Below are 27,106 nucleotides of genomic sequence, written 5' to 3'. Positions count from 1 at the left end.
AGATAACTCTACTTATTTCTGATGGAAAGAATATGGTCCTGCCCTCTACCTTAGGCTGATACCAGGCAACTGCAAAGGAAGCAATTTGGACTTGGATTCTCTATTCACTGGCTTAAGCACAGGACTCTTACTCAAAAAAAAAAAAAAAAAAAGGTCAGCACTATTTCCAGTGCAAATGTATTATGCTTTCTACATTGCATACTAGTCACAAAGTCCTGGGCTATAGTAGGAATTAAAACATGTAGTGAAGTTTTCTTTGCAAGGCATTAAGAAATAAAGTTAACTGTGGTTTTGAGTTTCAAAAGCAACTAGGAAGCAAAATATAATTAAGGGAAGATGAATTTCATGCTGCGAGGTATTAACTGGTTAACTTCAGAAATGTTATGTCTACTTGGGGATGTCTTTTTAGGCTCCCACTATCAACAAGGTCAGAGATGCTCAGAGTTACTGCAGGCCCTAGAATATTCTTTGTCTTATTAGCAAACTAACTGCAACCCCAAATCCTGCTCAATAAACAATGGTGCTCAATGCCTAGACTCCTAGATACGGACAATGTGGTACAGTGATTAGACAGCCAATGGGCCTTAAGGTGACCTCGGGAATATTACCCAAATTTTTCTGCCTAAATTTTTTCATCAGTACAATGGAAATAATGACAGTGGTACCTTAAAAGACTGTTGTGATATTCAAATAAAGTAACACAGATAAAACACTTGGAGTAGTATTTGGTATATGGTAAGTACTTAAGTTAGCAATTACTATTGTGACGAGTGCTTCTGGCCCCAAAGAGAAAAGAAAAAGATGATAATGATCAAGAATATCACTATTAAGTAAAAAGCCTGGTGGGCTTATCCTCCTCCTGCCCCGCTCAGATGCAGGCTGGCAGCAACCTCCGGACGGGAAACTGACCTGATAGAAGTGATGAGACTCTTGATGGAGTCGGACACTGTATGGGAATGTCCAGCCAGTACAGACCAGGTGGGTGGGTCTTTGGGGTTGATGGCCAGAGAGCGTGCAGTGCGAATGAGGTATGATGAACTCTCCAGCATGGTCTTGGCTGAGACCAGGATTGGTTCCTGTGCCTGGGAACCCTGAGACCAAACAGCAGAGCAATCAAAGTCAGGGTCGAAGACATGAGTGAATGACGTGGGCCCTGAAAGGTCCTGTTCTTTGCCAAATCACCACCTCTGCCCTTTGAAGGAGACAAAGAGGGCAGGGAACCATGAAGACTGGATTACCGGGGGTCTGCATGGTGGGGACTTAAGCCCATGTTTGCCCCTTAAATAGCATTTTTTGAGTGTGGCACATCCCAAGAATCGCCCCAAACCTAGGCAGTAAGATTGTTCTCTACATACACTTATTTCTCGAGAGGTGTAGTCACTGTGTTTCACTAACTGTGCACATGCCATCACTGACAAGAGTAACAGTAGCCCACACGTTGACAGAGAGAGCTTTTGGAGTTCTAACTATTAACTCATTTGGTGTCACACAAAGTTAGCCAAAGACCTTAGTATTATCCTCCTGTAAAAACTCCCTACCTCGGAGCTGATCTGGGCGGGAATGCTGACAAACTCAGGGTTTGAGGCGAACGCTGTCAGGTTCTCCACAGCTTCAATCAAGGGTGCGGTGGCGATGCGACACTTATTGCGGTTGTCTTCAGAGAAATCCCCATCCAGGGCCTGATGGGAGAAAACAGGGAGATTTTGCTCAACTGAGAGGCAGAAATTATTCCTGAACCACAGTAATCACCTCTTAGTGAAAGAAGGTGGTTCAATGGGAACACTGAAAATGTCTGGTGACTTCATAAACAATAAATAAGAACTGATTAAAGAGACTCCTGCCATCAAGCAGAGGGGCCCAGTTAGCAGTTGTGAAGAATTAAAGACAAATGTGTAGCTCACAGGACAACTGACTCCACAGTCAACTTTCCACTCACAGGAAGCAGAGACACAGATTTAAACAGCACCCTGCTCTTCACCGCCCTGTGACCCCCTGACCAGACCACGCAGCGGGACTACTTTCCTCCTCACTTTTGAGACTATAATCCTTGGGATCTTCACCTTCATTTTACTCAGATTAAATCTATTCTCTTCCAAACAATAAACATACTTTATTGTATTTTAAAGCAGTACTTTTAACTTTTTCTAAGTTTTACCTGGATATTCCCTAATGACTGATGGAGGCAGGGTGGGCATAACTGTCATCATTCTGGAATGAACACAATGGAATCTAACGGGACGGAATAGACGAGAACTACCCCCAGCCATACAAACAAATCTCACAAACATAATATTTAACAAAACAGGCCACCCACAAATGGGCATCTCCTGTACAATTCCATTAGTACCAAGTGCAAACACAGGTGGCCCTCCTAATCTAGGGTGTCAGAACAGCAGATAAGACCGGAGAGAGCACAAGGAAAGCTTCTGGGTGTCAGTAACATTCTGTTTCTTAATCTGGCTAGAATTACCAAGGTGTGTTCCACTTGAGAAAATTCACTGAACTCTAAACATAACGTGTTTTCTCTATATGTATCTTATGCTTCATAATTAAAAAAAAAAAAAAAACCTAACAGCTGGTAACACAATGGCATTGAGTGATCAGGCCTATTGCTGATTTATGGCCTGGATGGATGAGAATCCAGGAATGTGGCCTGTGATCCATGCCAGACTGCTCACAAAGGGTCAACACTTTGATGAGGTTCCTAGCCCTGGACTCTACCTCCTCAGGATCAAGACTGTTAGAACCTACAGCCTGTGACCCAATGACAGAAACCCTCCCTCCCAGCGAAAGGCTACACTTGAGAAGGCAGTTATGTTTGCAGAAGAATGCAAATTTCCTTGTTAAACGACCACTTAAACTTTTAACTTATCCCTTATGAGCAAGATATAAAGCCAATTTAGACAATTGGGATCAAAAAAAAACAGGGCACTGGCATTACCAAGCAAAGCAGATCTGAGATGGGAGCATTTCTGTTTTTCAATAAAGCAAGAGGAGGCAGGCACCGTTGGTTTGCAGGCGATTTCTGAATAACAACTACATTCCAATCAAGCCTTGGCAGCTTGGGACAATGATTACATACCCACAATGCTAATATTTTCAGAGGAATTCCCGCAAGCCTGGCTGATTTACTGTTTTTTTGCTAATATAGTGCCTGGCTCGCCTTGGCTCATGCCCTTCCCCCACCAGACAGGCCCTGACCCTACCCTCACCTCTCCAATTCTGCCATTTTTCCAGGCCCAATGGAAACCCTTGCACGCCGGCTACTTCCCGCTCACATATAAAGCCTCATTTCCCACTACTACTTACATACTTGGTAAATGTTGATTTATGTTGCCGGCACTGGCCACGTAGAAGTGAACCACCTTGGTACTCTGATCTTGTTGCACTGTTAATATCGCTCTGAAGTTTGGTAGATCCCTGGAGATTGGGATTTACCAGACTGCAGAGCAATTTGAGAACACCAGTGTGAGGCAGGGTGGGTGCCACTCAGCAGGAGCCTGACACAGGTGGGCCCAAACACAGGCAAAAGAGTGAAGCAAGCTGATTGCAAGAGTGGACTTTGGAGTGGAAGAAACTCAAGTCCCAGCCCCACCAGTGGCTACATGGCTTTCTACAATCATACCCCTTCAGCTGGGATCACACGACTTCCAGCTTAACAGGAGATGCTCAGCCTTCCCTTGGTGCTGCTCCCCCTTCCTGCTTCTTACCTCTCTACGTTTTTCTCGTCCCCTTTCTGCTCCCACAAACCTCTCAGTCTATTGGGAAGAAGGGCAGCCAATCAAGCCACCAAGCCTAAGCTGAACTTCTTCAAACTAAAAAGATGACAACTCAAGGGAAATCTCAAGGAATGGTTTTCTAATTGGGTAGGTGTCACAGACAGCACTACTAGAATAAAGACAGGGTTTGTTTGTTTGGGGCTTTTAAGCATAGGCCCTAAAATCATATTAACATATAGCCCATTGCTATTTGCAGGTCAGAGCCTTGAATAACACGAACTAGAATAGCAAGCTACGTCAATCATTTTCCATTCTCAAAAAGGACAAGTTATTTCATCCAAAAAAGGCATCCAGCGTCAGAAAGGATAGTTTGCACAGGTATTATTTCACTTCTGAAATCTGCTTCCATTGGGCACAGCAGAGCCACTCAAGTAAACTGAATACTCAAAGCTGCCCAATGGTGAAATTTCAAGCAAGCATGAGAGTTTCCATGTCACAGAACGTCCGGCATACCAGCCATAATGAAGAAAGGGTAAATTTACTTCGCCATATATCCAGGCCCCACCAGGACAAGAACACTTCCAAACCCGGAGCCTGCTCCAAGTGTTCCCCCTTAGCAAAATACCATGGATATCTGGGAGAAACAATTTCTGTGTATGCACAAAATCAAAGATTCATGGACTTTGGGGGTTAGAGGGGACCCTAAAGACAATTTAAGCTTAAACCTCCAATTCTCCAGACAATAAAACCAGCACCTGGAAAGTGACATGACTTAACAAGGTCACCTTGCTACTCACTGGCATGCCTCAAACAATGAACTGAGCCTCCTGGCTCCCTTCTCTCCTGCTGACCTTAGACAAAGGCAACAGAACAAGGAGTGAAAAGCCCAAGAGTCTTTTTCCTTTTCCTTCTAAAGAAACCACTTTCCCAATCCAAACACAGGGATGACCAAAAAAGCATACTCACAGCCAAGTCAAATTCGATTAAAGAGAGCTGGATCGGGTGTCTGTGGTACACACTGAAAGTGCTTAATTGCAAAAACCGCGAGCTTTAACTCTGCTGTGAGGGGCAAGGCCAAACTTCAACTTCTCAGAAAAACAAACGCTGCTGTTGCATAATTTCTACTTGGCACCCAAATGTGAGTGACTGCACATTTAAAATAACATTCCATTCCACACATCTGATTCAAGACTAGGTAATGAGCTGAATGAAGAGAAAAGGCAGGCAACAGCGTACGTGGTGACTCGGAGAGACAGCCGCTGTGGTTAGGGGTGTGCATCCTTCTACCATGACCAGAATTTACAGCCATCCCTGGCAGGAGGCAGAAACACAGAAATGGATTCCCATGGAGCCCTGCTATAGGATTTTAAAGAGTGCCATCAGTAGTGACTGATGCTGATGAGCCACTGTGTGAGGTAATCTGCTCCTGCTCCCTCGTGCTTCTCTCGGTGGGGCCGCTCCCTTCTTCATGACTATAAGGGTGTGGCAGCTGGGATTTAGGCTTGGGCACATCCTCATGGTTAAAAGAAAAAACAGCACTAAGCAGCATAAAACTTAAGAGCAATACGCAGCTATGAGGGCAGCTGTCTTAAGCACTGAGGGAATTAAATATTCATTTGTTTTTCTGTTTGACAGAATACATAACCATTCCTTCAAACAGGAAATCTATTCAGCATATAGTACCATGTGCTACAGTGAAATGACCTTTACCACTTTCCTGTTAGTAAATTAAAAGCAAAGCTCATGGCTCCCAGCAAACCCTGCCACACGATGGGAATTGAAAAACCAGGCCCATTTCCACACACTGAGGGGCAACGTGTTCATTTCTGTTCCTCTTGCATTGCTCCTCGTTCGCAGGGTGCGCCAGGAGACAGAGGCCTTTATCTTTTCCACGTTACAACCCCCCGACATTCCTCCTCTGATGTTCTGCACAGGCCTATCTTTTAGGCCATCACAAGAGCTCATTTGCTGCAGGGAATTGCAAAGAGGATTTGACACTGTGAGGAGAATCTGAACAGAACATGAGATCTTAACAGAGATGCTTTACATAGAGATAGGTCAGGATTTAAAACTGAAGAGGAGGCAGACAAGAAAGGGCTCCAGAAATTTCTACAGAATAGTGTCTTTCCTTTTTTTACTCCGTTGGTCCATCTAAATATAATGTTTTTTAACGACCAGAAAATGATTGATTTTAACTGAGATAAGCTCATTACACAGCAACCAAAGATGCCACTGCTGTCAACTCTATTGCTCTTTCCACCCTCACCTCCCCAAACTCACACACAAGCCCTGCAAACACAGCAAGGTCTTTCTTCCCAGGCTGCAGAGGTGACTTCATCTCTCCATCCCAAAGAGATGAACAGCATGCCAGGGCTGAAAGCAGGGGCTCTGGTGCCTGGGTTTGAATTCTGCCCCACCACTTCCTTTACCAAGGCTCACCTTGGTAAAGTTACTTAACCTCTTTGTGCCTCAGGTTCCCATCTGTAAAATAGGGATAAGCACACGGTGGTTGTATGGAGTGAATGAGTAACATACCCAAAGCACAAAATAAACATTTTTAAATGTAAGCTTTATTACTTCCTAATTACTGTGAACTATGACGGTAATTCAGGTAACCTGCCACCAGGATCACGGGGAACCTGGACACTGGCTTTGTTCAATTTCAACTGAGCTTACTCTTGCCTTCAAACAGGGAGGGGTTTTTGTTTGTTCATTTATAAAAAAAAGGACTCTTTGTTTAAATAGCTAAGAAGCTGCTGACTGGGGTGCGAGTCCCATGTGCTGACCGCCAGCTTCCAACTGGCGCTGGGCTGGGTGTTCTCTCCTTTTGCCTCTGCTTGGTCATCCTGTTGACTGATTTCTGCATGCAACTGCACTGGCTTTTTGTAGTCAAAATAAAATGAGGTATGCAGTGTCCTATCCTCTGGAGAGAACTGGGAAAACTTCTCTTACTCTAGGACTGTCCCAGCAGCAAAGCCAACCCTCCTATCTGAATGAATACAAAACCCTTAAGTAAAAAGTGTTAACTCCTTCAATGCCTTTCCCTTCATTGGTGTCCAGGGTTTAACACAGAACTGGTATCTTGCCTCCCATGACAATGCTCCTTTGAAGGCTGGGGCTGTGGAAGGAGCTGGGGCAATGGTGCTGGGCCTTCTGCCTGTGGTCTGTTGTCCAGGCTGTGGCTGTTTTCTCACAGGTCAGCTGCCTGCTGCCTGCTTGGTCCTAGCTGAGGGCAGACTGTGTTTCTGGCTTCATCACCCACCTACAAGTACTACGGCCTAGTGATTCCCACTTGCTTCTTGCAAGTGAACCTGCCCATCCACCACATGCCCATATACCTTAATGCAAAGGTGAATTTTTAATGAACACCAGATGCTCTATTTTTAAAAGTTGATGCTCCACTTAAAACATTCAAACAGCTATAAACAGAATTAATATCACAGGAATGATGAAAATGTTTTAAGTGATTTTTCCACAACTTCCCATTCCCTTCTCCTTCTACCTACTCTCTTGGTCCAGATATATTCAGCAATGATGGGAGAGCCCTCTACTAGCCCACCCAAAAATGCCGCAAGTAGACATATCGTTTAAGTAAAATCAGGGTATTTGCTACGCAAGCATAGTGCTAAGAAAGGCCCTATAACCAACCCTTTCCCACCAGAGTTCTGTCCCTAAGCTTCTCATGTACAGAATTTGGGGAGGCCTCCTTCCCCACCATCTAAAAGGTTAGTAGAGCCCAAGGCTGTTGGTTTTTCATGAAGAGTATCTCCATTAGTAAGGGATGCCTATTCAGTGACATAAACCATAAGACTGAATTAGAAGTTAAGCTTCACTAGACAAGGAGAGGAGTGGAGCTTAAATCTTGTTCCCCTTCCCCCTCCAGAACAGGAGTTACAGAGTTGAATAAGGCCTGCAGTCCAGCAACCTACCTTGATGGTCTTCACCAGGTTGGCAGTGCTGTTGGCGACTTCCTTGGCTGACTGGACAAAGTGCCTCTTGGCTACTGGGTTGGCCGTCTTGGATGAGGCGATGCGGCAGGCATTGCACAAGGCTGACGTGTGCTTGGCAACAATTGTGGCAGCTGACAGGACCTACAAAGCATGGAGCAAGGTTAGGGGTACCCCATGCTACAGTGCAGAGGGGTCCACCCTGGTCCTCAGCCCTGGGTTCCTGTTCAATTCACATGTTCAGAGCCTGTGTGATTACACGCATGTCTAGTTCTGCCACCCTCAAAGTCATTCCAAGAAAGAGGAGGGCAACAAATCTTAAGCACAGATAATAAAGAAAGAACAAGTAAAAAGGAGGTGCTGACATAGTGGTGGGATAGGCTGACCCCCAGGTAGTCTTAAAGGAGATGTAATCAGTTAGCCTTTGGAACCCCAGATAGGAGGTCCAGGGTACAGAATCTAGACCAAGGTCTACACATACACAATTTTAAGTTTTCTAGTAGTCACTTTAAAATAAGTAGAGAAACAAGAAAAATTAATGAAATAATTTCTTCTATTTAACTTGGTATATCCGAAATATTTCATCATACAATCAATTTAAAAATAGAGATTTTACAATCTTTTTCTCATACCAAGTCTTTGAAATTCAGTGTGCACTGCATATTTACAACCCATCATAATTTGGACTAGTTCCATTTCAAGTGCTTAACAGCCACATGTAGCCAGTGGCCACCATACTGTAGAGCCCAGATCCAGATGAGAAAAATACATATCAAGGTGCAACAGCTCCCTCCTCATCCATGGAGGGCTGCTGGCACCTACTGAGGTGTCTGGCTCAGGAAGCTCCACAGGCTCCACCCTGCCAGCCTCAACTCATTTGCTTTTCTGAATCCACCTGTTCTGCTTTGCTGAGGCTGGTAACACCCCTTTGGCCTTGCTGGATGGGTAAGGACTCCCAGATACACCAGCTCTCGGGGATGCTTTAGGTCCACATGGTCCTTGTGTTTCCTTCTTTGTTCAGGTCCTTCTCCTGCCTCAAGAATGTGGGCCCCAGGTTGATGGCAGACATGTCACTAACAAGACTGCCTCCGCCACCCCCGTTCCGGCCACTTCTTCTTCCCTGTGGTACACACTGTTTTAGTAAGTGACTGGGACCCCGTGCCACTCAGGTATGAGAGGTGTTATGGAATGTCACATGTATTGGCTCGTCCTCAAATGTCACTCTGGCTTCTTTCTGTGCTGCAGATCCTACCCAACTCTGAGGCCCGGTTCAGTGCCGTCACTTCTGTGAAGTGAGCCCTGACAGCCCCCTTGGAGAATTAATCACACCTTCCTTTGCACATCCCTGGCACTGTCATCGTGCCCTGGACATTGCATTTTCCAAACTTTGCCTAACACACTTCAGAGCCAAGGGGTAGAATATGGAGCCCTGCGCACACTGACCCCTTACAGCTAAGCACAGAACAAACCCTCAATGCATGTCCCCTGAAATGAATGAAGACTCCTTGTGAATCTCACTGTGATTACTTCACTCCTTTTGCCTTCTGGCACCCCATTTCAAGGCACTTACAAATTTCCAGATTCATCATATTTTGCAATATTTGCTCCCACCTAAGTCATTATCTACAGTGCTGGCATTTAGCTACCTTTGCAAGCTCTGAAAGAACAAGATTCTTTACTAATTTCTCATAGTCTCCCACAACCTACCTAGAGGAGCTGCTTACAGGCTTGAAATCTTACATCCTCCCCAATAGTTACCTGTGATGGGCTGCTGCCAGGGTCCACCAAGTTCTGGCATGCCATCTGGATGGCCTGGTTAGCCCTGGCAAACTGGATGGGGTCCACTAGGCCCTGGTGGCCTGCCTGGCTGTTTGGATCAGAGATGCCAACCAAGTATGCAGCCTAGAAAGGGAAGAGAAAAACCACAGCTCAGGCACCATGCTCCTAGGTGAGCCTGCTGGGGACGATGGTCCACACTATACATGCAGCTGTCACACTTAGACACTCCTTAGTTCAAACTGGTCAAGGTCATCTCATCCTGCCACTAATAAGGGTGTAATAATGAACAGGTTTATGCCAGCTTGACACACCAGAAGGAGTTTATCACAGGCTCATGGAACAAAGTCTCCTTATTCTTAGGAGAGAGCCTCAAGAAATTCTTCTTTGGGGGCATGGATAAGGATGGACGCAGCCCTGACTACTCTGGCAGCCATCTTGTGATCACGAGGCTGCCCAGCCTCAGCATGAAGCTGACTCTTTGGCTGGCAGACATGAGAGGCAGAAAACAGTGGGTGCATGCAGACTAATGGCGTGGAGCTGCTGGGTCAGCCAACCGTGGAGTCTGCCCCGTCCTAGGGTTCCTCATCTCAGAGCCTACCGAAGCATGTTCTTATTGCTTAGGTCAGTATTTTTAATAGCAGAAGGGATCTTAACTTCGTAATTGAGTAAGACGGCCCAGAAAAAAAAACAACAAAAAAGACAGCATTTGGTTCCCAAGAGGACAAGAGGGCACAAGGGAAGGGCTTCTCTTTGCAATTCTGTTTAGATGTGTCAGCCAAATAAAAGAGAAAAAATGAATCTGTGCACAGGAATTTTGATCTTACTTCATTTCTCCTGAGATCTGAGGGGAAGGATAAAGGTAGATAATTTCATCCCCTAAACTAGTAATGTTTCTCTGTGGTTCAGTAAAATCTTCAAAGATCAAGGTAACTGTCAAATGATGAACACTTTAAAGCAGATGCTGACATCCTTGAAGCTTCTGTCATGGGAGGTCAATCATCATTGAAAATACATAGGATAGTCAAAGAAGGGCAAGGAAATGTGCCATATCATGTCTCTGCATGATGGCATCTAATTTTTTTCTCTCTCTGATCCTAAAAAGAGCATGACATAACAGTTTCGCATTTCTAAAGCCTTAGCAAATTTAAATTATTTAGTGCTTATTTTTCTACCCCAAACAACTCATCTATAATAAAAACTTTCAAAAGGATTGAAAAGTTGGCCTCTGAACCTATATGCTGGGTCTGTACTGAGTCTTGCCATGCTCCCCAGCCTGGCCCATGGCTGCTCTGCTCCTGGGGGATAACTGGCTCATGCTGTGTGTAAATGCCCCAGCCAGCACAGAAGCCATTGCCTTTCCCATGGTTTCTGTGGTGGTACTTGGAGAAAGAGGTGCAGCTGGAGTTCCCCCACACCTCCCACAGGGATCTGGCACAGGGCACATGGCTGCATCAGGACCAGCCCCTTACCTGGGCTGCGGCCTCTGTCAGCCCACAGAGAGCCTTGGATGCAATCCCCACACATTCCCCAAAGGCAGGGAGGTCTCCGGTCTTGGCATTCTGTGAAATCCCTGCCATCGATTCACCAAGAACCTGCAAAACAAATGGCCAGCAACATTCTCTAACCAGCATTGCCTCAAACCAAGGGGTAAAGGAGGCTACACTCCAACTTTAATATTCAAGGCAACTTAATTTGGAACATTTGAGATTTTCTCCTTTATTTGGATTAAAAAGAGATGGAAGAGAATTACATCATTTTCATTCCACAAAGAGATAAGTACAATGAAAGTATAACCCCAAAGTTATCTATATTCCAAGCAGTTACAGTTAATATACACAGACAATATAGCAGAGTCTATAAAAGGCAACTCATGGGTGAATGGTCTAAACTGAGAACTAGTTCCCAGAATATAAAAATCATATCCATCGAGCTGTAGGTGAGTTCATAATCAGAAAGCATGATACTCACCCTTCCAGATATCATTTGTCTAGTTACTGACAGTAAAATTTAAACAGAGATCTTTGTTAAGTATGTTTCCTAAATACTGTAAGAATTTTGCCTTATTTTGAAAATCAGTGGTGTGGTGTATTCTTTCTTCAGAGATCTTTACAATAACAGCTGAAAGAGATTTTAGTGTTCAGAATCCAACCCAGAGTGGTCACGCATCCTGTACGAGGTCACAGTGAAGGTCACATGGGCAGGTACAGGGTGCCCAATGCAAATCTGGTGTTCCCTCATTATGCCCCAGGAGGGCTGGTCATATTTTCCTTGGCAACAATGATGGAACTGAAGGATGTTTTACCCTGTGGAGAGACTATGGTATTGCCAGGTCTAGAACCCAAAGCAGAGACCATTTGTCAATAAGGCATCTTGGAAGGGAATAAATTCCCTAAAATTGCTTGGATATACAAAATAATCCAGTTTACATAAGGACTTGCAAAAAAAAAAAAGAGAGAAGGTAGAGGGTAGTTTTATGTACAATATTTCCCCCTCCCTCCGAAGCTCACATTCCTCTTTAAGAAGGAACCATTTCTTTGGATCTGAGTGTGTATGCATCTTTCCCTTAGACAATCCATAATTCCATAAAAGGTACTGGATGAGGAAATTCTAGTTTTAGCTCAAATCAGAGTCCTTTTGACATTATCAGTACAGATGTTTCCCCGCTAGAATAAAAGTGACCATGTTTCAGCTACAAAGCCAGATTGCAACAGCTCGACATCCATTCTTCTCCCTTGCATTTGATTTTCACCTTCTGATTTGAAGGCATTCTCAAAAGACATTGGTATGATTACTACAGTGGAGTGTTTCTCAACAGTTTTTTTTTATTATTATAATTGTTCCACTAAGGAGGCTTTTAAGTTTTTTTTTTCTAATCAAATACCAAAGAATAAGATTTTGTTGAGTAAGGTTAAGATAGGAGCAGGGTAACAAGCCATTATATTATCTTAAATTGTTTTCAACACCTCTACAACGTCCTAACAAAACAAAACAATTTCACCCTCCTTGAGATTGCATGCCATGAATAGACTGCAAAAGAACACATAAGAGGATCCCACATAAGTCAAGTCACTGAAGGACTTTCCAAATCAGTTCTGGTGTAGAAAATACACGATTTGACTCACAATAAGACCCATTTGTGAAAAAAGAGAGGAAATGGTTCTCAAAGTATGGTTCCTGGACCACAGGGGCAGGACCTGGGAGATAGTCAGAAATGTAGAATCTCAGCTTCATCTCAGACCTACTGAAACAGAAACTTGTGGGTAGGCAATCTGTATTTAAGAAGCCCTCCAGATGATTCTGATGCACCCTCAAGTTTGAGAAGCTCCTGAGCAAAGGGCTCCACAAATAGGCTTCATGCTACATGCGGCTAGCGCTGCAGACCAGCCACAGGCAGATGCACAGGAGGCACGCCTAAACTTCTCCCTACACTGATGAGCAATGCTAACTTCTGACTTATGGCATAGGCAGTCTTACCTTGGAGTTTTCCATCACACTCTCAATGCAGTCAAAGTAAGAGAGGTCACTAACAGGTTCATTAGGATTGTCCAACATCCCCTTCACAGTCTACAGAAGAAGAACACAACATAAAAAGCAAGCAAATATCATAGGGCAAAAGAAATTCAACATCAACTACCAACTATCAACTTTCCCTCCATATACAAGTTTCTGGTCATGATCACTTTTACTCAGATGTTTGAGAATTTAGAGCATGGTATCATTGACTTCAGATTTCCTGTTAGCAACACAATGCTCATTATAGGGGTCTCTGGTTAGCTTTGTCAGAGATGAGAATCTCTTGTTTTCAGTTTTGAAGGAGAAGAAACAAGGTAAACACAGAAGGATGGCATTTAAAACATATTAGAACATTAATACAAGGCAATACGTGCATGGTCAATTAGCATAATTTCTCTGCAGGATAATTCTAAGGAGTTTAAATTTCAAAAGGCCATTCATTCATTTATTCAAGACCAGTAAGAACCCTCAGTTTTTCCAATTTTGGAACATTTTAATGGGAAGGCATGAAAGAAGGTACTTCCCCCAAACTGTCCATTGCGATGGTTCATTTGTTTTTAATTTAAACAGTGTAGAAAACGTTTCTTGTTGTTCAGGTCCTCATCAAAGAAATACATGGCTATAGGGCCTGGCTCTGTGTCTCTAAGCCACCGAAAACCATGGCTAGCTCTGTCACGGCATTGTAATGAACTTTGATCACCACTTGTAAGGGACTTTTCCTGGGGATGCAGCCGTTTAACCTCCTCACCAGAGAGTGAGAATGTACATTAGGACCCAGCAATCTTTGGGACACAGCCAACAAAAAGAGAGCCATTTGAGTTACAAAGGCTGGTGGGGGGCTGGGAGAGAAGGAAGGGGAACTGCTGAGCTGTTAAAGATGGGAGGGAAAGAGGGCAGTGTAAGGAATGAGCTCATTTCATTCAAGAACCTCCTCCCACTCCTTGGATATTCAAAATTGTTCTATTAACAGCAATCCTAAACTAGTCATATTTTTCAACCAAGGATATCAATAAGGGATGGAGTATTGGCACCCAGGCCAACAGAGCTCATTTAGATCAACAACCTACATATTTATATTTGCAAATGTGAACATAGCAGAATAGGGTAGTAATTCAGCCAATGTAAGAAACATTCTCAACTGTTTTCAGAATGCTTCGGTCCTGTGGTAACAATCCCTTTCTCATTTCCAGCTGTGCACAATGGCCTAGTGCCAGTACCAGGGCCTCAATCAAATGCTTCAGAAGCTGCAGTGGGTATTCCCACCATGCCAGACCCATGCTGATCACCCAGAAAATGGAAGGTCCCTTGAGACAACCAACCCACATCTACTGAGATACTCATCTGGCATCTCAATATAACCAGCATTGGTTAGGACATACAATTAAGTACACTGATTTTATCTTTACCCACACACACATTCTATGGGGATACATAACTTTTCAAGTATAAATGAGTATGAGTATAAAATGAAAAGCACCCACACTGTGTTCGGGGCCCTTAGGGGCCCCACAGCCACCCCGACTGTGTAAGTACTGTTAGTCCTAGGATTCCTCTTACATATTCCCTACATGGTACAGACACAGTGTATGGGAAAATCATTTTTACTCAAAAGAACACCTATCTCAGCCCCTAGCTCTCTCCCCATTGTTCCAGAATAATCTCTCCAATATTTTTTAGGTAAAAATTGCTGATCTTCAGCCTACACCCAACATCACAGACCTCTTCCTGTTTGAAATAAAGAATCCTTTAACAAAATACATCTCATCCTACTGGAAACAGGAGAAGCAGGAATGATAATCCCACTCAATCTAGTTTCTCTTCAGTTTCTTTCCACTTGGATTGGAACTTTGGCCTTAACAGCCTCCGCGGAAAGATAAAAGGCAAGGACAGAGAAGAGAAAACTAGCCCTATAGGGAAAGAACAGACACAGACATAGACAGACAGACACACAGACACAGACACTCCCTTTCTCAAGTCCTCAGCAGCCTTCCCAGGGACCTACCTCGAGCTCCCGCAGGGCATTATCGCACTCTTTCTGGCCCGGAGCTTGCTGGGTACACAGAGTGATGAGTTGATTGATGCTCTCTGTCACAGCTCTGTGACAGAAACAGAATTTTTTTTTTTTTTTTTAAAGATCAACAGTAATTTCCCCTACAATGCTTTGCAGGCTCACCAGAAATACAATTAGTTCACTGTTTCGGCTTGGGTCCCCAGGAGAACTCTTCTGCAGAGGCTCTACACAACCAAAAATAAACCATACCCAGGGAAGACGGAATGAGAAACCCTACCTTGCCTCTGATTATTCATTTGCTAGATCTGGAAGGGGTTCTAATACAGGTGACCTTTGAACAACATGGGTTTGCACTGTGCAAATCTGCTTATAGGTGGGTTTTTTTTTTTTTTTTCAGTAAAAGTCACACCAGTGTGTCTACCTCTCCTTTCTCCCCTTCCACCTCTTCCACCTCTGCCACCTCTCAGACAGCAAGATGAACCCCTCCTCCTCCGCTGCCTACTCAATGTGACAAGGATGAGGATGAAGGCCTTTATGATGATCCACTTCCACTTAGTGAAAAGTACATTTTCTCTTATCATTTTGTTAGTAGCTCAACTTATCACAAGAATACAGTACATAATACATTAACATACAACATACAAACTATGTGTTAACTGTTCATGGTATCAGCAAGGCTTCCAGTCAACAGTAGGCTATTGGTAAAGTTTACGGAAGCAAAAGCTATACACGAATTTTTGACTGTGCAGGGGTCGGTGCCCCTAACCTTTGCATTGGTCAAGGGTCCACTGTAGTTCTCCTAAGAAAGCTAATACATTCATAAGAAAGAATTTGCAACAAGCAAATAGACCATATTAGCACTATTTGAGACCCTTCATCAGCGGTCCCCATGGAGCAAGATAACCGCATGGAACAAGATAAAAAATGTACAAAATATTATGTACATTTTTTAATACATGGACATAAAGTGAACTGTGCCTATGATTTTAAAATTTCTTCCTTCCATTAAATTCTATATGATTGACTGGTTCCCAAAAGTGACCACAAAATTATTCATTAAAATAGCTATTTTCTTTGTTAACATTAACAGAAATAAACTAGGGACTCTTATATGACTTTACTTGTTTCTAAGAGGTAGCCCATAAGTAGATACAGAATTGGGGTGGAGTGTGAGAAGAAAATTAATCACTCTGTGCTTTTGATTACCTATTGAGCACAAGTCATTGACAAGGACTCTGTCTCTCCTGGGCAGCCCCTGTTTAATTTGTCTGAAGTAATGACATGGATAATTTTGAAAGTCATGGCCATTCGTAGTTAACTTTTTATATAGTATAAGATACAGCTCACAGTTGTTTTAAAAATTTTTTTGCATATATAAGCCCCATAGTTCCAGCCCCGTTTGTTGAAAAGACAATCTTTTCACCATTGATATGTGTTGCACTGATTTACATGGTCAATATTTTGTCAATACCACACTGTCTTAACGACTAGCTTTATACTAAGTCTTAAAATTGAAAACCCATGCATTTTATAAATGAAAAATCTGAGATAACTCCCAAAGAGGAGCTACAAATAAGCAGCAGAAATAAGACTTAAACTCATGCCTATCTGACTCCAAAACCAAATACATAATTCTTTTCTGCAGTGTCATAACTGGTCCACACTTCCGGCAGGGCCCAGAATTCTACTCAGTTTCTAACCACGGCAGCTTTGCCAAGTTAAACAAAAATAAAATAGGCACATATTGCTGTTAATCACCAACACTAATATAAAAGATGCCTCATTTTATTAGTTAAATTGGCTTTGCAGCTTCCCACAGAATATCAAATTAGACAGAAAATGATGTTGCCAATGTACAAAAGCAATCGGCTTAATTATCTGATGAGGAGATACTGCTTTCAATTTTAAATTGAGCTAGGGTGATAGGAAAAATTCTAAAATAGTTTTTGTAAGCTTGACTCTGGTGATTCATTTATTTGGTGACCACTATTTAATTAGGGTGTCACTGGGAAGCACTGCGCTCTCTATGGTGCAAAGCAAAACAAGAACAAGGAGACAGCTGGACAATCCCTAGTTCCAAGGATTGCGGAGGGTGTAGTCCTCAATGTGCGCATTTAAAGTACCTCCTGGGGAGTCCAGCACCCTGTTCTACATGGTGATGGCCTCGAGACACACTTCTGAGATAGGCTGGCATATATCAACATCATAATGGCATGATCGTTTGGTGCTATTTCCACATATCACAGAAACTTTCTATTTAGCTTAATTCTCTCTGTGTTTCCTGTTTATCTGTGTTTTTTAAAAAACCTTGTTGCTATATAAAAGTTTCTTCCATTAAAAACTAAGTGTTTATAATTGGTGAATCCAGAGGATATACAGCTGTGGGAAAGCTGCCAGTTTTCCTCAACTCTTAAACTTTTCTGTAGATGTAAAATTTTTTCAAATAAAAACTTGGGACAAAAACCAACAGACTAAGGCAAAAGTGCCAGCACAGCATCCCGTGTCTAAGTGAGATGCTTGGGTAATACTGATCCAGAACTAAGAAGCATTATTTAGCTATCACGAATTCCCATAACTCATTTTACAGTCGGGATTACATAGCTAAATAAGTGCTAAGTGGTCCAGAGGCAAATGGTTATGTAAATTTGACGATGAAAAATAATATTTATGTTTTAAACCCCAGCAGCTATTTATAAGAGCAAAGAATATGGAGCAACTCAAATACGCAACAACAGAGGATTAAATATACACCCCATAAGAGAATTCTGGGGACCCATTAAAAGTCAGTGTGTAGCATATTACTAATGTCACAGATGAATATATGTGTTACACGATTAAGGAAAATAAAATTTACAAAATAGCATAAATAGAATGGGCCTACCCCTCTAAAAATAAACATATATATGCATAGAAAATGATAGAATGACATATATTAAAATGTGAAGGGACTTTATAATGTTGTTTTGAAAGAAAAAGTTTCAATAAATCTACCGCCCATTAGAAATTAATCAATTTACGTTATCTTAAAAAATATGGCCAAAATTAGAAGGGTCTCTGTTCTTTGTAAATCCAAATAGGTCTGAAGTAGTTACTTTTTTTTTTACAATCTTTTTTTAGTGATCAAAGCTACATAAGTTCATTTTTAAAAATAAAAAAAGCTAAATAACCATAATGCTACCTTATAGAGATAGTGTTTTCATCTAGGTTTATCTATCTACTCTCAGTTTCTAAAAAAATTGGATCTACAACTTCAATGGTTAAAAAGGGTTAAGGTAAAACATTATTTAGTATTCAGAGATGCTGAATAGATTCAATTGAAGTGTGAGAGCTCTGGCTGGAAGTTTTAAGTAGATACAGAATTGGGGTGGAGTGTGAGAAGAAAATCAACCACTTTGTGCTTTTGATTACCTATTTCGCACAAGTCACCCAGTCAGGAGCTTAGAGGGTAAAAAGCAGCAGCAGACATCTCTGTCTGCCTCCAGGGAGGAGGTGCCTGGGAAAGGAGGAATGAGCAAACCGAAATTGACCTTTCTGTATTCCCAGGGTCCTGTTACGTCAAGGGACAGAGATTAAAAAATAATCTAGGCCGGGCGCGGTGGCTCACGCCTAGAATCCCAGCACTTTGGGAGGCCGAGGTGGGTGGATCACTAGGTCAGGAGTTTTGAGACCAGCCTGGCCAACATGGTGAAACCCCATCTCTACTAAAAATACAAAAATTAGCTGGGCATGGTGGCATGTGCCTGTAATCTCAGCTACTTGGGAAGCTGAGCCAGGAGAATCACTTGAACCTGGGAGGCGGAGGCTGCAGTGAGCCGAGATCGCGCCTCTGCACTCCAGCCTGGGCGACAGAGCGAAATTCCATCTCAAAATAAAAATAAATAAAAACATAATAATAATCATCTAGCTGGGCATGGTGGTTTGTGCCTATAATCCCAGCTACTCCAGAGGTTGTGGCCAGGAGTTCGAGACCAGGCTGAGCAACACAGCAAGACTCCCTCTCTTAAAAAAAAAATTAAAAATAACAAAAATAATCGTTTATGTCCCTCTAGCATGGCAAGTTGTTTGCAATCTAATCAAAAAGGCAAGACAATGAGAAGACAAGGTACAAAGAAGTTGGATGAAAGAAAGCAGTACCAGGGCGGTACACCTGGCAGGGCATAATGGATCACTGAGCAAGGGACCAGATATATGTAGGGACTCGCAGGGAGCCGGAAGAAAATGAAAGCCTCAGCCATGGGGCACAGAGTCTGCCTGAAAGGGAGGGCTCGATGTAGACCGAAGCAATTGGAAAAGTCGGGGCTGAGTGAGATCCTGATCTGGATAGAGGGAAGGAAACATTCTAGGTAAGACCCACAGAGAGCAAAGGTCTCTTGTATACCTTTCTGTTTACGGAGCAAACACACTCTTCTCGTTTGTGCTGCTTGCTAGACCATCCGTCTTCACAGCCTTTGGGGACAGGCAGAGCCTTGCCCAGCAAGAACCTCAGACCAAAGGGGAGCCAGGGTGCAGGTGCTACCTGTCAGTTCCTATGAAGCACCCTCTGTGGACTGGAAAGCAGCTGAAACCTGGCCCGGGGGTCTGATGCTGGCTGCTGTGGGCTTAAAGCCTCCTCAGTTCTGGAGTCCTTCTGGCCAGGATGACTGTGGTGGTGAGCAGTGATTCAGGGAAGGTGCCCAGAGGTAGGATACCCCCTTCCTTTTGGCAGCTGCAAGCTAGGTTTTCTATTTCCTTGACTAAGTTTAGGGAGCACCTGACCAGCCCCTGGTTGGGGAAAAAGGCTGATGAATGGGTGACAAAGTGTCTCCAGCTCCATCCAACTTGTCAGAAAACAGCCAGAACCCAAACAGTTAGACGGGAAGAAAACAAACAAGACAGGCACTAAATAGCAAATGACTTCCTCTCCCCTAGGCATCCAAAACCAAGGGGCTAGGTAGGGTCCGCGAAACGTACCCAGGCTTGGAGGCAGAATTAAGAAGAGAGGAAAAAGACATCCTCTACTTTTTTCTCCAGAAGCAAACTTTTTCTTCCCAGAGCAAGAAGGACCACAGAGACCACAAATAATAAGGGGTTCGAGACTGTTAACACAGGAGTGGGACAGGGCTGAGTTGGTCCAGGCCTGGGTCCCCACAGTGGCATTTCTGGGGACTTTGAGGATACACACAGGAAGGACAGGCAGGACCTGACAGTCTCAAGAACAACAGGACAGAGGACTGAAGACTGAGACTATGATGATCAGATCCCTTCTGCCCAGCTTCCTGTGCACTTTTATGCAGGACTGTTCTAGGCCCAGATGAAATGAGGGGAGCATGTGGTGAGTCCTGCCTAACTCCACCAGAGCCACATAATGAGGGTTATAAATACACAAGATATAAAGACATACGCAATAAGATAGGCCCTGTCTCATTCACAGTGTGCACTCAGCACTAGGCCTCACTCACATCAGGCCTGTGATGAAAATCTATGTAATGAAGACATGAATGAATAAGACAATGAATGAATGAATCCCAGCCTGGCAGAGCTTTGTCTCCCAAGAGGAGCCTGCCTGACCCTCTTGACCTGGCTGGAGCCTCTGCTGAGAAACAGCCCCAGGGAGCAGAAGCTTGCCAAAATGCGCCAAGAAACCAAGGAGAATGTGCCAGCGTTTTCTTCCAACAGTTCCATCCTGAGACAATCATTTTCACATGATGATTTTTAAGTGCTTACTTGGCTATGAAATCACCAGGCTGGGAATTCTCTGTCAACTGCTAAAAGCCAGGACAGAAAGGCAAAGAAAGCTTTTTTTTTCCCTTTTCCCCATGTCCTTTCTTCGAAGCCACCACCAGGGGGCCTGCACCTATTCACAGAGCCATACACCAGCAATATTCTTTCCGGTTCTGTTTCCTTCTGTATCTGGCTTTCAAAAGGGCAATTTATACATTCCCCCTCCTTCCCACAATTTAGGAGAGTGAAGCCATTCCAAGTTGGAACCTGTAATTTTGAAATGATGCAAAAAATTCAAGATAATGAAAAACATCTGAGTTCAGATACCTGGAAATGTCAGTTGCCTTATCCAAAGGCTCTTTGTAGGAAAAAAAGGAATGATCAAGAGGGGGTTTTCTATCAGAAACAGCTGCTCAACAAAACAGACATCACCCCCAACCCCACCTCCCATCTCTCCCACCATCAAGGGAGGTCACTTATTTACTAGAATAGTCACGAACAAAGCATGAGATGGGAAGATAATTTTCCAATCCCCTAGCTCTAGCTATTGTTTGCAGTTAAAATGTACCTTCCAGGAATAAATGAAGAAACTCAAGGGTTTGCAAGCAAACTGCTGTGACAGTGTCTAACCCTTCTCACACACACACACACACACACACACACACACACACACACACACACCCCACTACAAGCCAAGAAGGGAGGAAGGACATGTTTGGACCATGAGTACCATGAGATCTTATGTGCTGAGAGCTAAGGAGAGCTTTAAGGATGATGTAGTTCAGACCCCCACTTTGCAGATGGGAAAGTTTAGACAGGCTGAGCAAGCTGACCAATGCGATTGAGTTAGTCAAGCATTAAAGCCTGGAATATAATTCAGGTCTCTTGATGCCGACAATTTAAAAAACAGCCATTGATTTCCAGGGGAGATATAAAGACACACACACACACACACACACACACACACACACACACACACACGCAAATTTTAAAAAACCAAGTTTAAAAAAAGAAAGCAGAATCAAAGCTACGCTTTTCAAAAATCATAAATCTGCACATTATGAAAAGGCTTCCAATTACTCTCTAACCCCTAATAGTCCTGCTTTTAATCTCTCTCCACTGTCAGCTTTCTTATATATAATATGACGTTAAACAATGCTAAGAAAACATGCCTGCACCACCACAGAATCATGACCACCCTACTCTCTGGGTTCAGGAAAATGAAACAGGGGCTGCTGATATGAGAACCCCCTGGGCTGCCACTGCGGTGCTCCACATACCACATTCAACCACTAGTTACTGAACTAACTTGTGGCCCTGGAGCAGAAACTATACTGTTTTACCCACTTCCCTGGGTGAAACCAACAGGAAAGAAGGAGGCATCCAAAATTCACACTCATGTTTTAATATATTTCCAAAAACAATTTATTCCCACTACCTCCCTACTCATCTTAAAGTGGAGCCTTCCCCATGTGATAGATACAACATGTTACATTCAATCTAACACTGATGCCAGGCACATGGTTAAGTGCTCAATAAAAGTCTGTTGAATGACTTGATGAGCACTGCTTTTCATCTTTACACTTTTCAGTATTTTCTGAGTTTTCAAGAAGCATATATTATTTTATACTCTGAAAGATATAACACTACTTAAAAAAATCTGTTTAATTCATTGCATTTATAAGTCAAAATGGACCTTACATCTATGCAAGTCTCTACTGAAAAGGCTGTATGAGAAGACAGAAGATATTTTTAGTGGGGAAAGAACATGGAAATGAGCCAGTTTTATAAAATACTGTCCATCACTCTCAGCTCCACCTCCCATGACCTAAGGACAGCACCAATTCTTTTGCTCAGCAAAAGTGGGAGGCTGTCAGGCACATCTTCAGACTGCAATGACACTGTCTAACCACACAAGAAAGCACATTTTGTCCCACTCTTACCTTGCAGCTGCAGCCAGGAGATTTTTCGCATTGGGAGCTCCTGGATCTACAGAGAGAGACTTGGCAGCTAACAGCAGCTTGCTGGATGCCATCGAGATATTCTTGAGGTTCCCTATCACTTGGATCTGGTCTTCTTTTGTCTGGAAGGTCAAAAGGAGCCAGAGCAATTAGGGCCTGTCCATTTCTTGAAGGAGGCATTCAGAGAGCTAGGAGCAGTATCCTGACATGCAGGCAGGTTATCCGTATAGATTACATTAAACCCAGTTAGCCTGCAGATGCCTAACTCGGTGAGACACTGACCAGTGTCTACCCTTCTCCAAACAGATGCTCAGATCAAGATGCATGCCATGGGGAAAGAAATCCATCCCCAAGTGGGTCAGCCAAGAGCTGTGCTTTCTCACAACTAGAGGCATTAAGCGGGGAGCAGGGTGGGAGGAGAGCGAGCGAGCTGTGAGCCAATGCACAGACCAGGCAGCGATTCCAGCATCTTGCTCAACAATGCTGGAGTTGTCAAGGAGCTGTACATCTCGGCCTGGCACAAACGACCAGCACTGTCTCGATATTCAGAGCTGACTGCATCCCTGAAGTTCCTGACTCGGGAAAGGACACATTTCTCACCCGGTTGCCATCTGAGAAACAATTCTTTGTAGATACTAGAAGAAGATACACCCTGGTTATCTCTTTCAGGGAGGTCAAAGGAGCGCAGAAAAAAAAAAAAAAAAAACAGCTCTGCAAGCTGACACCAGATCAGTCAAGCTCCCTTGTTCTAAACAAGGGGTTTATCTGTTCATCTGAAGGAGGTAATTTTTAATCACTTGACACTCAGTATTAGACACAGACCATCTGAATGGTCCATTAAACCTCAAATACATATATATTTTTATTGTATTATCCCACATTTGAAGAGCTGTTCTAATCTTTGTTAAATATTCTCCCTCCTCCTACCCTCCCTCCAAATAGTAAGACTATGAATTCTGCTGGAGGATTGCGGGAGAAGTTATCCTTCATTACTAACAGCACCTCATGCATAAGCTGATAGCATTTTTGGGAATGCCATTCCCATGAGGGCATGAGCTTCCTAAGCAGCAAAAAGAACGCAACCATGGCCTGCCTGTTTCCAGGTTCCTTTTCCTATTTGTTCGGTCAGTCTCAAGGATGGATTGTCCATCTGAGAGGAGAGGCTAAGGTCAACTCCAGACAACCATCTCCACACCCACCTGAGCTTGGCCAGCCATCTCAATGCCAGCATCGAGGAATTCATCAAAATCATCACTGAACTTTCCAGAGGCTGCAGCCAACTCTCCACTCTGGCCCCGGGTGGCATGGACTACTTCCCCAGCAGACTGGTTCAGATCAGCTGCTGCTTGGTTCAGTTCACTCTGGGCTTCCTGGAAAGGCTTCGTGCTTGGAGGTAGCTGTGGGGAACAGACGGCACACCCCATGAGACATTTTGCTTTGCAGGGGAGGGATAAAAGGAAGGTATTGTGGAGGGGAGACAGACTCTTCAGAGATGCATTTGAGTCATCACGATTAAAAGGCTCTGAGTCATCTGAGCCCATTTTATTAATAGGTTTGACCCTCAACATATACATCCATTCATTCATTTAAATTTATCAAACACCTACTCAGTGCTAGACACTGTGGATCTAAAAATGTAAGCTATCTAAAGGGGTTCAAGGTTACCTAAGTGGCAGAGACAGGATCCACACCAAGGCAATCTGACTCCAGGGTCCATTCTCTAAAACTCTACCCTATTTTGTCTCTCTTAAGATGAAAGCTAAGTTTTAGCTTTGTAAACTAAAAGACAGATGCTCTCAAACTTCAAATCATGTTCTTCCAAACTAATAGCCACCAATTATATTAGTGGCCTTTGTTAATAACTTTTAAATGTCATCTAGCAGAATGATAACCATTTGGGAAAAGTTCTAGGGAGTTAAGCTAGACTCTATTCATCACCCACATACATTGCCTCTATACCTGTGCAGACAAGAAACAAAGATGCATGAGCACAAACCCTCCTTCAGCAAGACTCACAAAGCAGGGAAGGGAACAGGCCCCAAGGTGAAATTCCTCAGACTACTCACTCTCTCACTGAGTCTTGGACACATGTACCCTTCCAACACCTGATTGTCACTATCTGAGATGTCCTGATGAGAAGCCAGGTGATCACATACCCCTTTGCCAGTCTCATTGGGATGATCCAAGAGGAAATGGCAACATGGGCTCAAAGAAAAAGTAAACTTTAAAAGCTCCACCTGGGAACTTTGTTATCAGACAGCAAAACATGGAAAACAAAGACTGGCGGGAAAAACAGGACTCCTAAAGGAAGGGTTAGCTGCTCAGAGATCTCATGGAGAGAAAAAGACTTCACTCACACCTAATGTGAGCCTAGTCCCCCAGTGTCCTTTCCCAGTCTAAGAACCTCTCACCGAATCCACAAGCAGCTTCTTGCTGGACTCCCCGATGCTCTTCAAGGCCACGTCCACATCCTTCTGCCCAGGGAGGCAATTTACGCAGTTATTTAAGGAGTGTGAGACGGCTTTAGCCACCTGAATGCGCGGAGGGAGAGAAGCACCTTTAAGTACAAACATTTCTGCACGTTTGTTGGGAATGGGCAGTGACAACATGCAGAGCTGAAATAGATATGGAAATGACCCACCAGCATCCACCTGCCACTGTTACCTGTCTTACATCACCTCATCCAGGCCCCTTGTCCCAGAGAAGTTTCCACCCTCTTATTGGGATTAACATTCCGTCTCAGCAAAGGGTCTGACACAGTGACACAGCACATCCCACCTGCTCCCCAAAGCCAGGCTAAGGCACAGTTTTGTGATTCAAATATAGAACTCTCCAGCATGAGGTCAGGTTCTAAAGCAAAGATTTCTTATACCAAGAGAAATGAAAATATCTCCCTTCTTGGGAGCCCTGCTGAGGTCGCCGAGGTGGAAGGAGACCTTGAGTTGTTTGGATCACAATTAGAAGGCCTGTGGTTAATTTCTGCTCAGTGACTCATGGGGTCATCCTCCCAAACCTCATTCTGCCCAAGGGCAAGTGGGGCGCTCTGAGCACAACCTGGAGTTGCCCTCACGCTGCCTAGAAATGTTTGGTGGCTCCCTGTTTGCATTCTTTGGTATCCTCAATTAAAAGGAAGGTCTTTGGAGGTGGGGAGTGTCATTCCCTCTAATCTAAGCCATCTCCTTCCCAGCCCCACGTCTAGGACTCTGCCTGGATGCTCCTTAGCCAACTGGTTCAATCAGGCAGTCGAAGAAGCATTCAAAGAAGTAATAGAGAGCCAGGGTTGAAAACTTCTGAGTGGCCAGCCCTAGTGGATCTACCTCATTACCTGGCGAGGAACAGCAATATAGCTCAGCACACACAGGCCCAAAACAAGCATGTTATGTCCTGGCTCCGAAACTCCCAAGGACAGAATTCGAAGGCCCCCATGCCCTCTGCTGACCATGAATTAAGCAGATCACACATTAATGTGGAGAATACTAGGCAAGACTTACAAAAGTGAGTATCATGTATGGCCAGCACTGTTATGACCTTTGGAAGTTTCTGAAAACATCTGCTGTGTCAGTGTTCATATCAGGGAAAAGCGCCCAGGAGACAGCCCACCCACATGTCCACGTTAATGATGACCATGACAACCACAATTTCTCCTTCCTAGCCTCACCTGAGCCAGTCTTTGTTGACTCTCTGCATCTCCAGGTGCAATCAGGGCCTGCTTGGCCTCTTGAATGAGCATGGCGGAGCCCTCCATCACGTCTCGAGCAGAATCTAACATGGCATGGGCGGCCGCGGGGTCGGTCGTCGATGCAGCCACTCCACGGGCGGCCTGGGCCAGCGTTTTTAGAGCTTGGGCCGTCTCTCTAGCAGCCACCCCTGGGGATAAAAGTCCATCAGAGTTCCAGTTAGACTTCATCTAAATGGCACATTTTACTTAGGAATAAGCTTCTGGACCAGGGCCTGGCACAGAACAGGAGCTGCAGATTGGTCTTCATAAAATTTGAATTGCTGTGTTTCTCAAAGAAGTAGCTGGCTTCAGAAACATATCCCCCTGGCTCTGGGCCAAACCAAGAGACACCTTAATAACAAATGCAATACTAAAGACTTCTTCCCCCTGATTTCTCTTGCTCCCACTGCCCCACTGTCCCTAGACCTAGAACACCAAGTGCATGGGAGTACACAGATGGACACACTTGGGTATGTTCATGTACATGTTTGTGGGAGGCCATGTAAAAGCACCGTTCTTCTCAACTGTCTTTCTGGGGCATAACTTACAGTACACTACAGTGAACAAGTCTACATGTGCAGCTCCGTGAATTGGCACATATGGATACAGCCACATATCCACCATCAGTTGTGCCAGTCAATGCTCCCTTCACACCGGAAGTAATCACCATTCTAATGTCTATTACCTTAGACTACTTTTACCTGTTTTTTTTTTTTTTTTTTTTTTTTTTGAGACGGAGTCTCACTCTGTCACCCAGG

General features: G+C 43.8%; 1 protein-coding gene across 4 annotated transcripts in view; it reads right to left on the bottom strand.

The window, feature by feature from the left end:
* Window positions 1-27,106, bottom strand: part of TLN2 (talin 2) — a 460,005-nt gene that overhangs the window by 81,092 nt on the left and 351,807 nt on the right. For all 4 annotated transcript variants that reach the window (XM_030814511.1, XM_030814513.1, XM_030814512.1 and 1 more), the window contains 11 exons: window positions 26,289-26,497; window positions 25,042-25,161; window positions 23,830-24,027; window positions 22,613-22,752; window positions 14,961-15,054; window positions 12,920-13,009; window positions 10,915-11,037; window positions 9,425-9,568; window positions 7,649-7,810; window positions 1,539-1,679; window positions 910-1,091 (listed from right to left, as the gene is read on the bottom strand). In XM_030814511.1, coding sequence (XP_030670371.1) covers window positions 910-1,091; window positions 1,539-1,679; window positions 7,649-7,810; window positions 9,425-9,568; window positions 10,915-11,037; window positions 12,920-13,009; window positions 14,961-15,054; window positions 22,613-22,752; window positions 23,830-24,027; window positions 25,042-25,161; window positions 26,289-26,497 — 1,603 coding nt within the window. The remainder of the gene's footprint in view (window positions 1-909; window positions 1,092-1,538; window positions 1,680-7,648; window positions 7,811-9,424; window positions 9,569-10,914; window positions 11,038-12,919; window positions 13,010-14,960; window positions 15,055-22,612; window positions 22,753-23,829; window positions 24,028-25,041; window positions 25,162-26,288; window positions 26,498-27,106) is intronic.

The sequence above is a fragment of the Nomascus leucogenys genome, chromosome 6, assembly GCF_006542625.1.
Source record: "Nomascus leucogenys isolate Asia chromosome 6, Asia_NLE_v1, whole genome shotgun sequence".
In the NCBI taxonomy this organism is placed as follows: domain Eukaryota; kingdom Metazoa; phylum Chordata; class Mammalia; order Primates; family Hylobatidae; genus Nomascus; species Nomascus leucogenys.
This window is presented reverse-complemented; position numbering and strand designations above follow the sequence as displayed.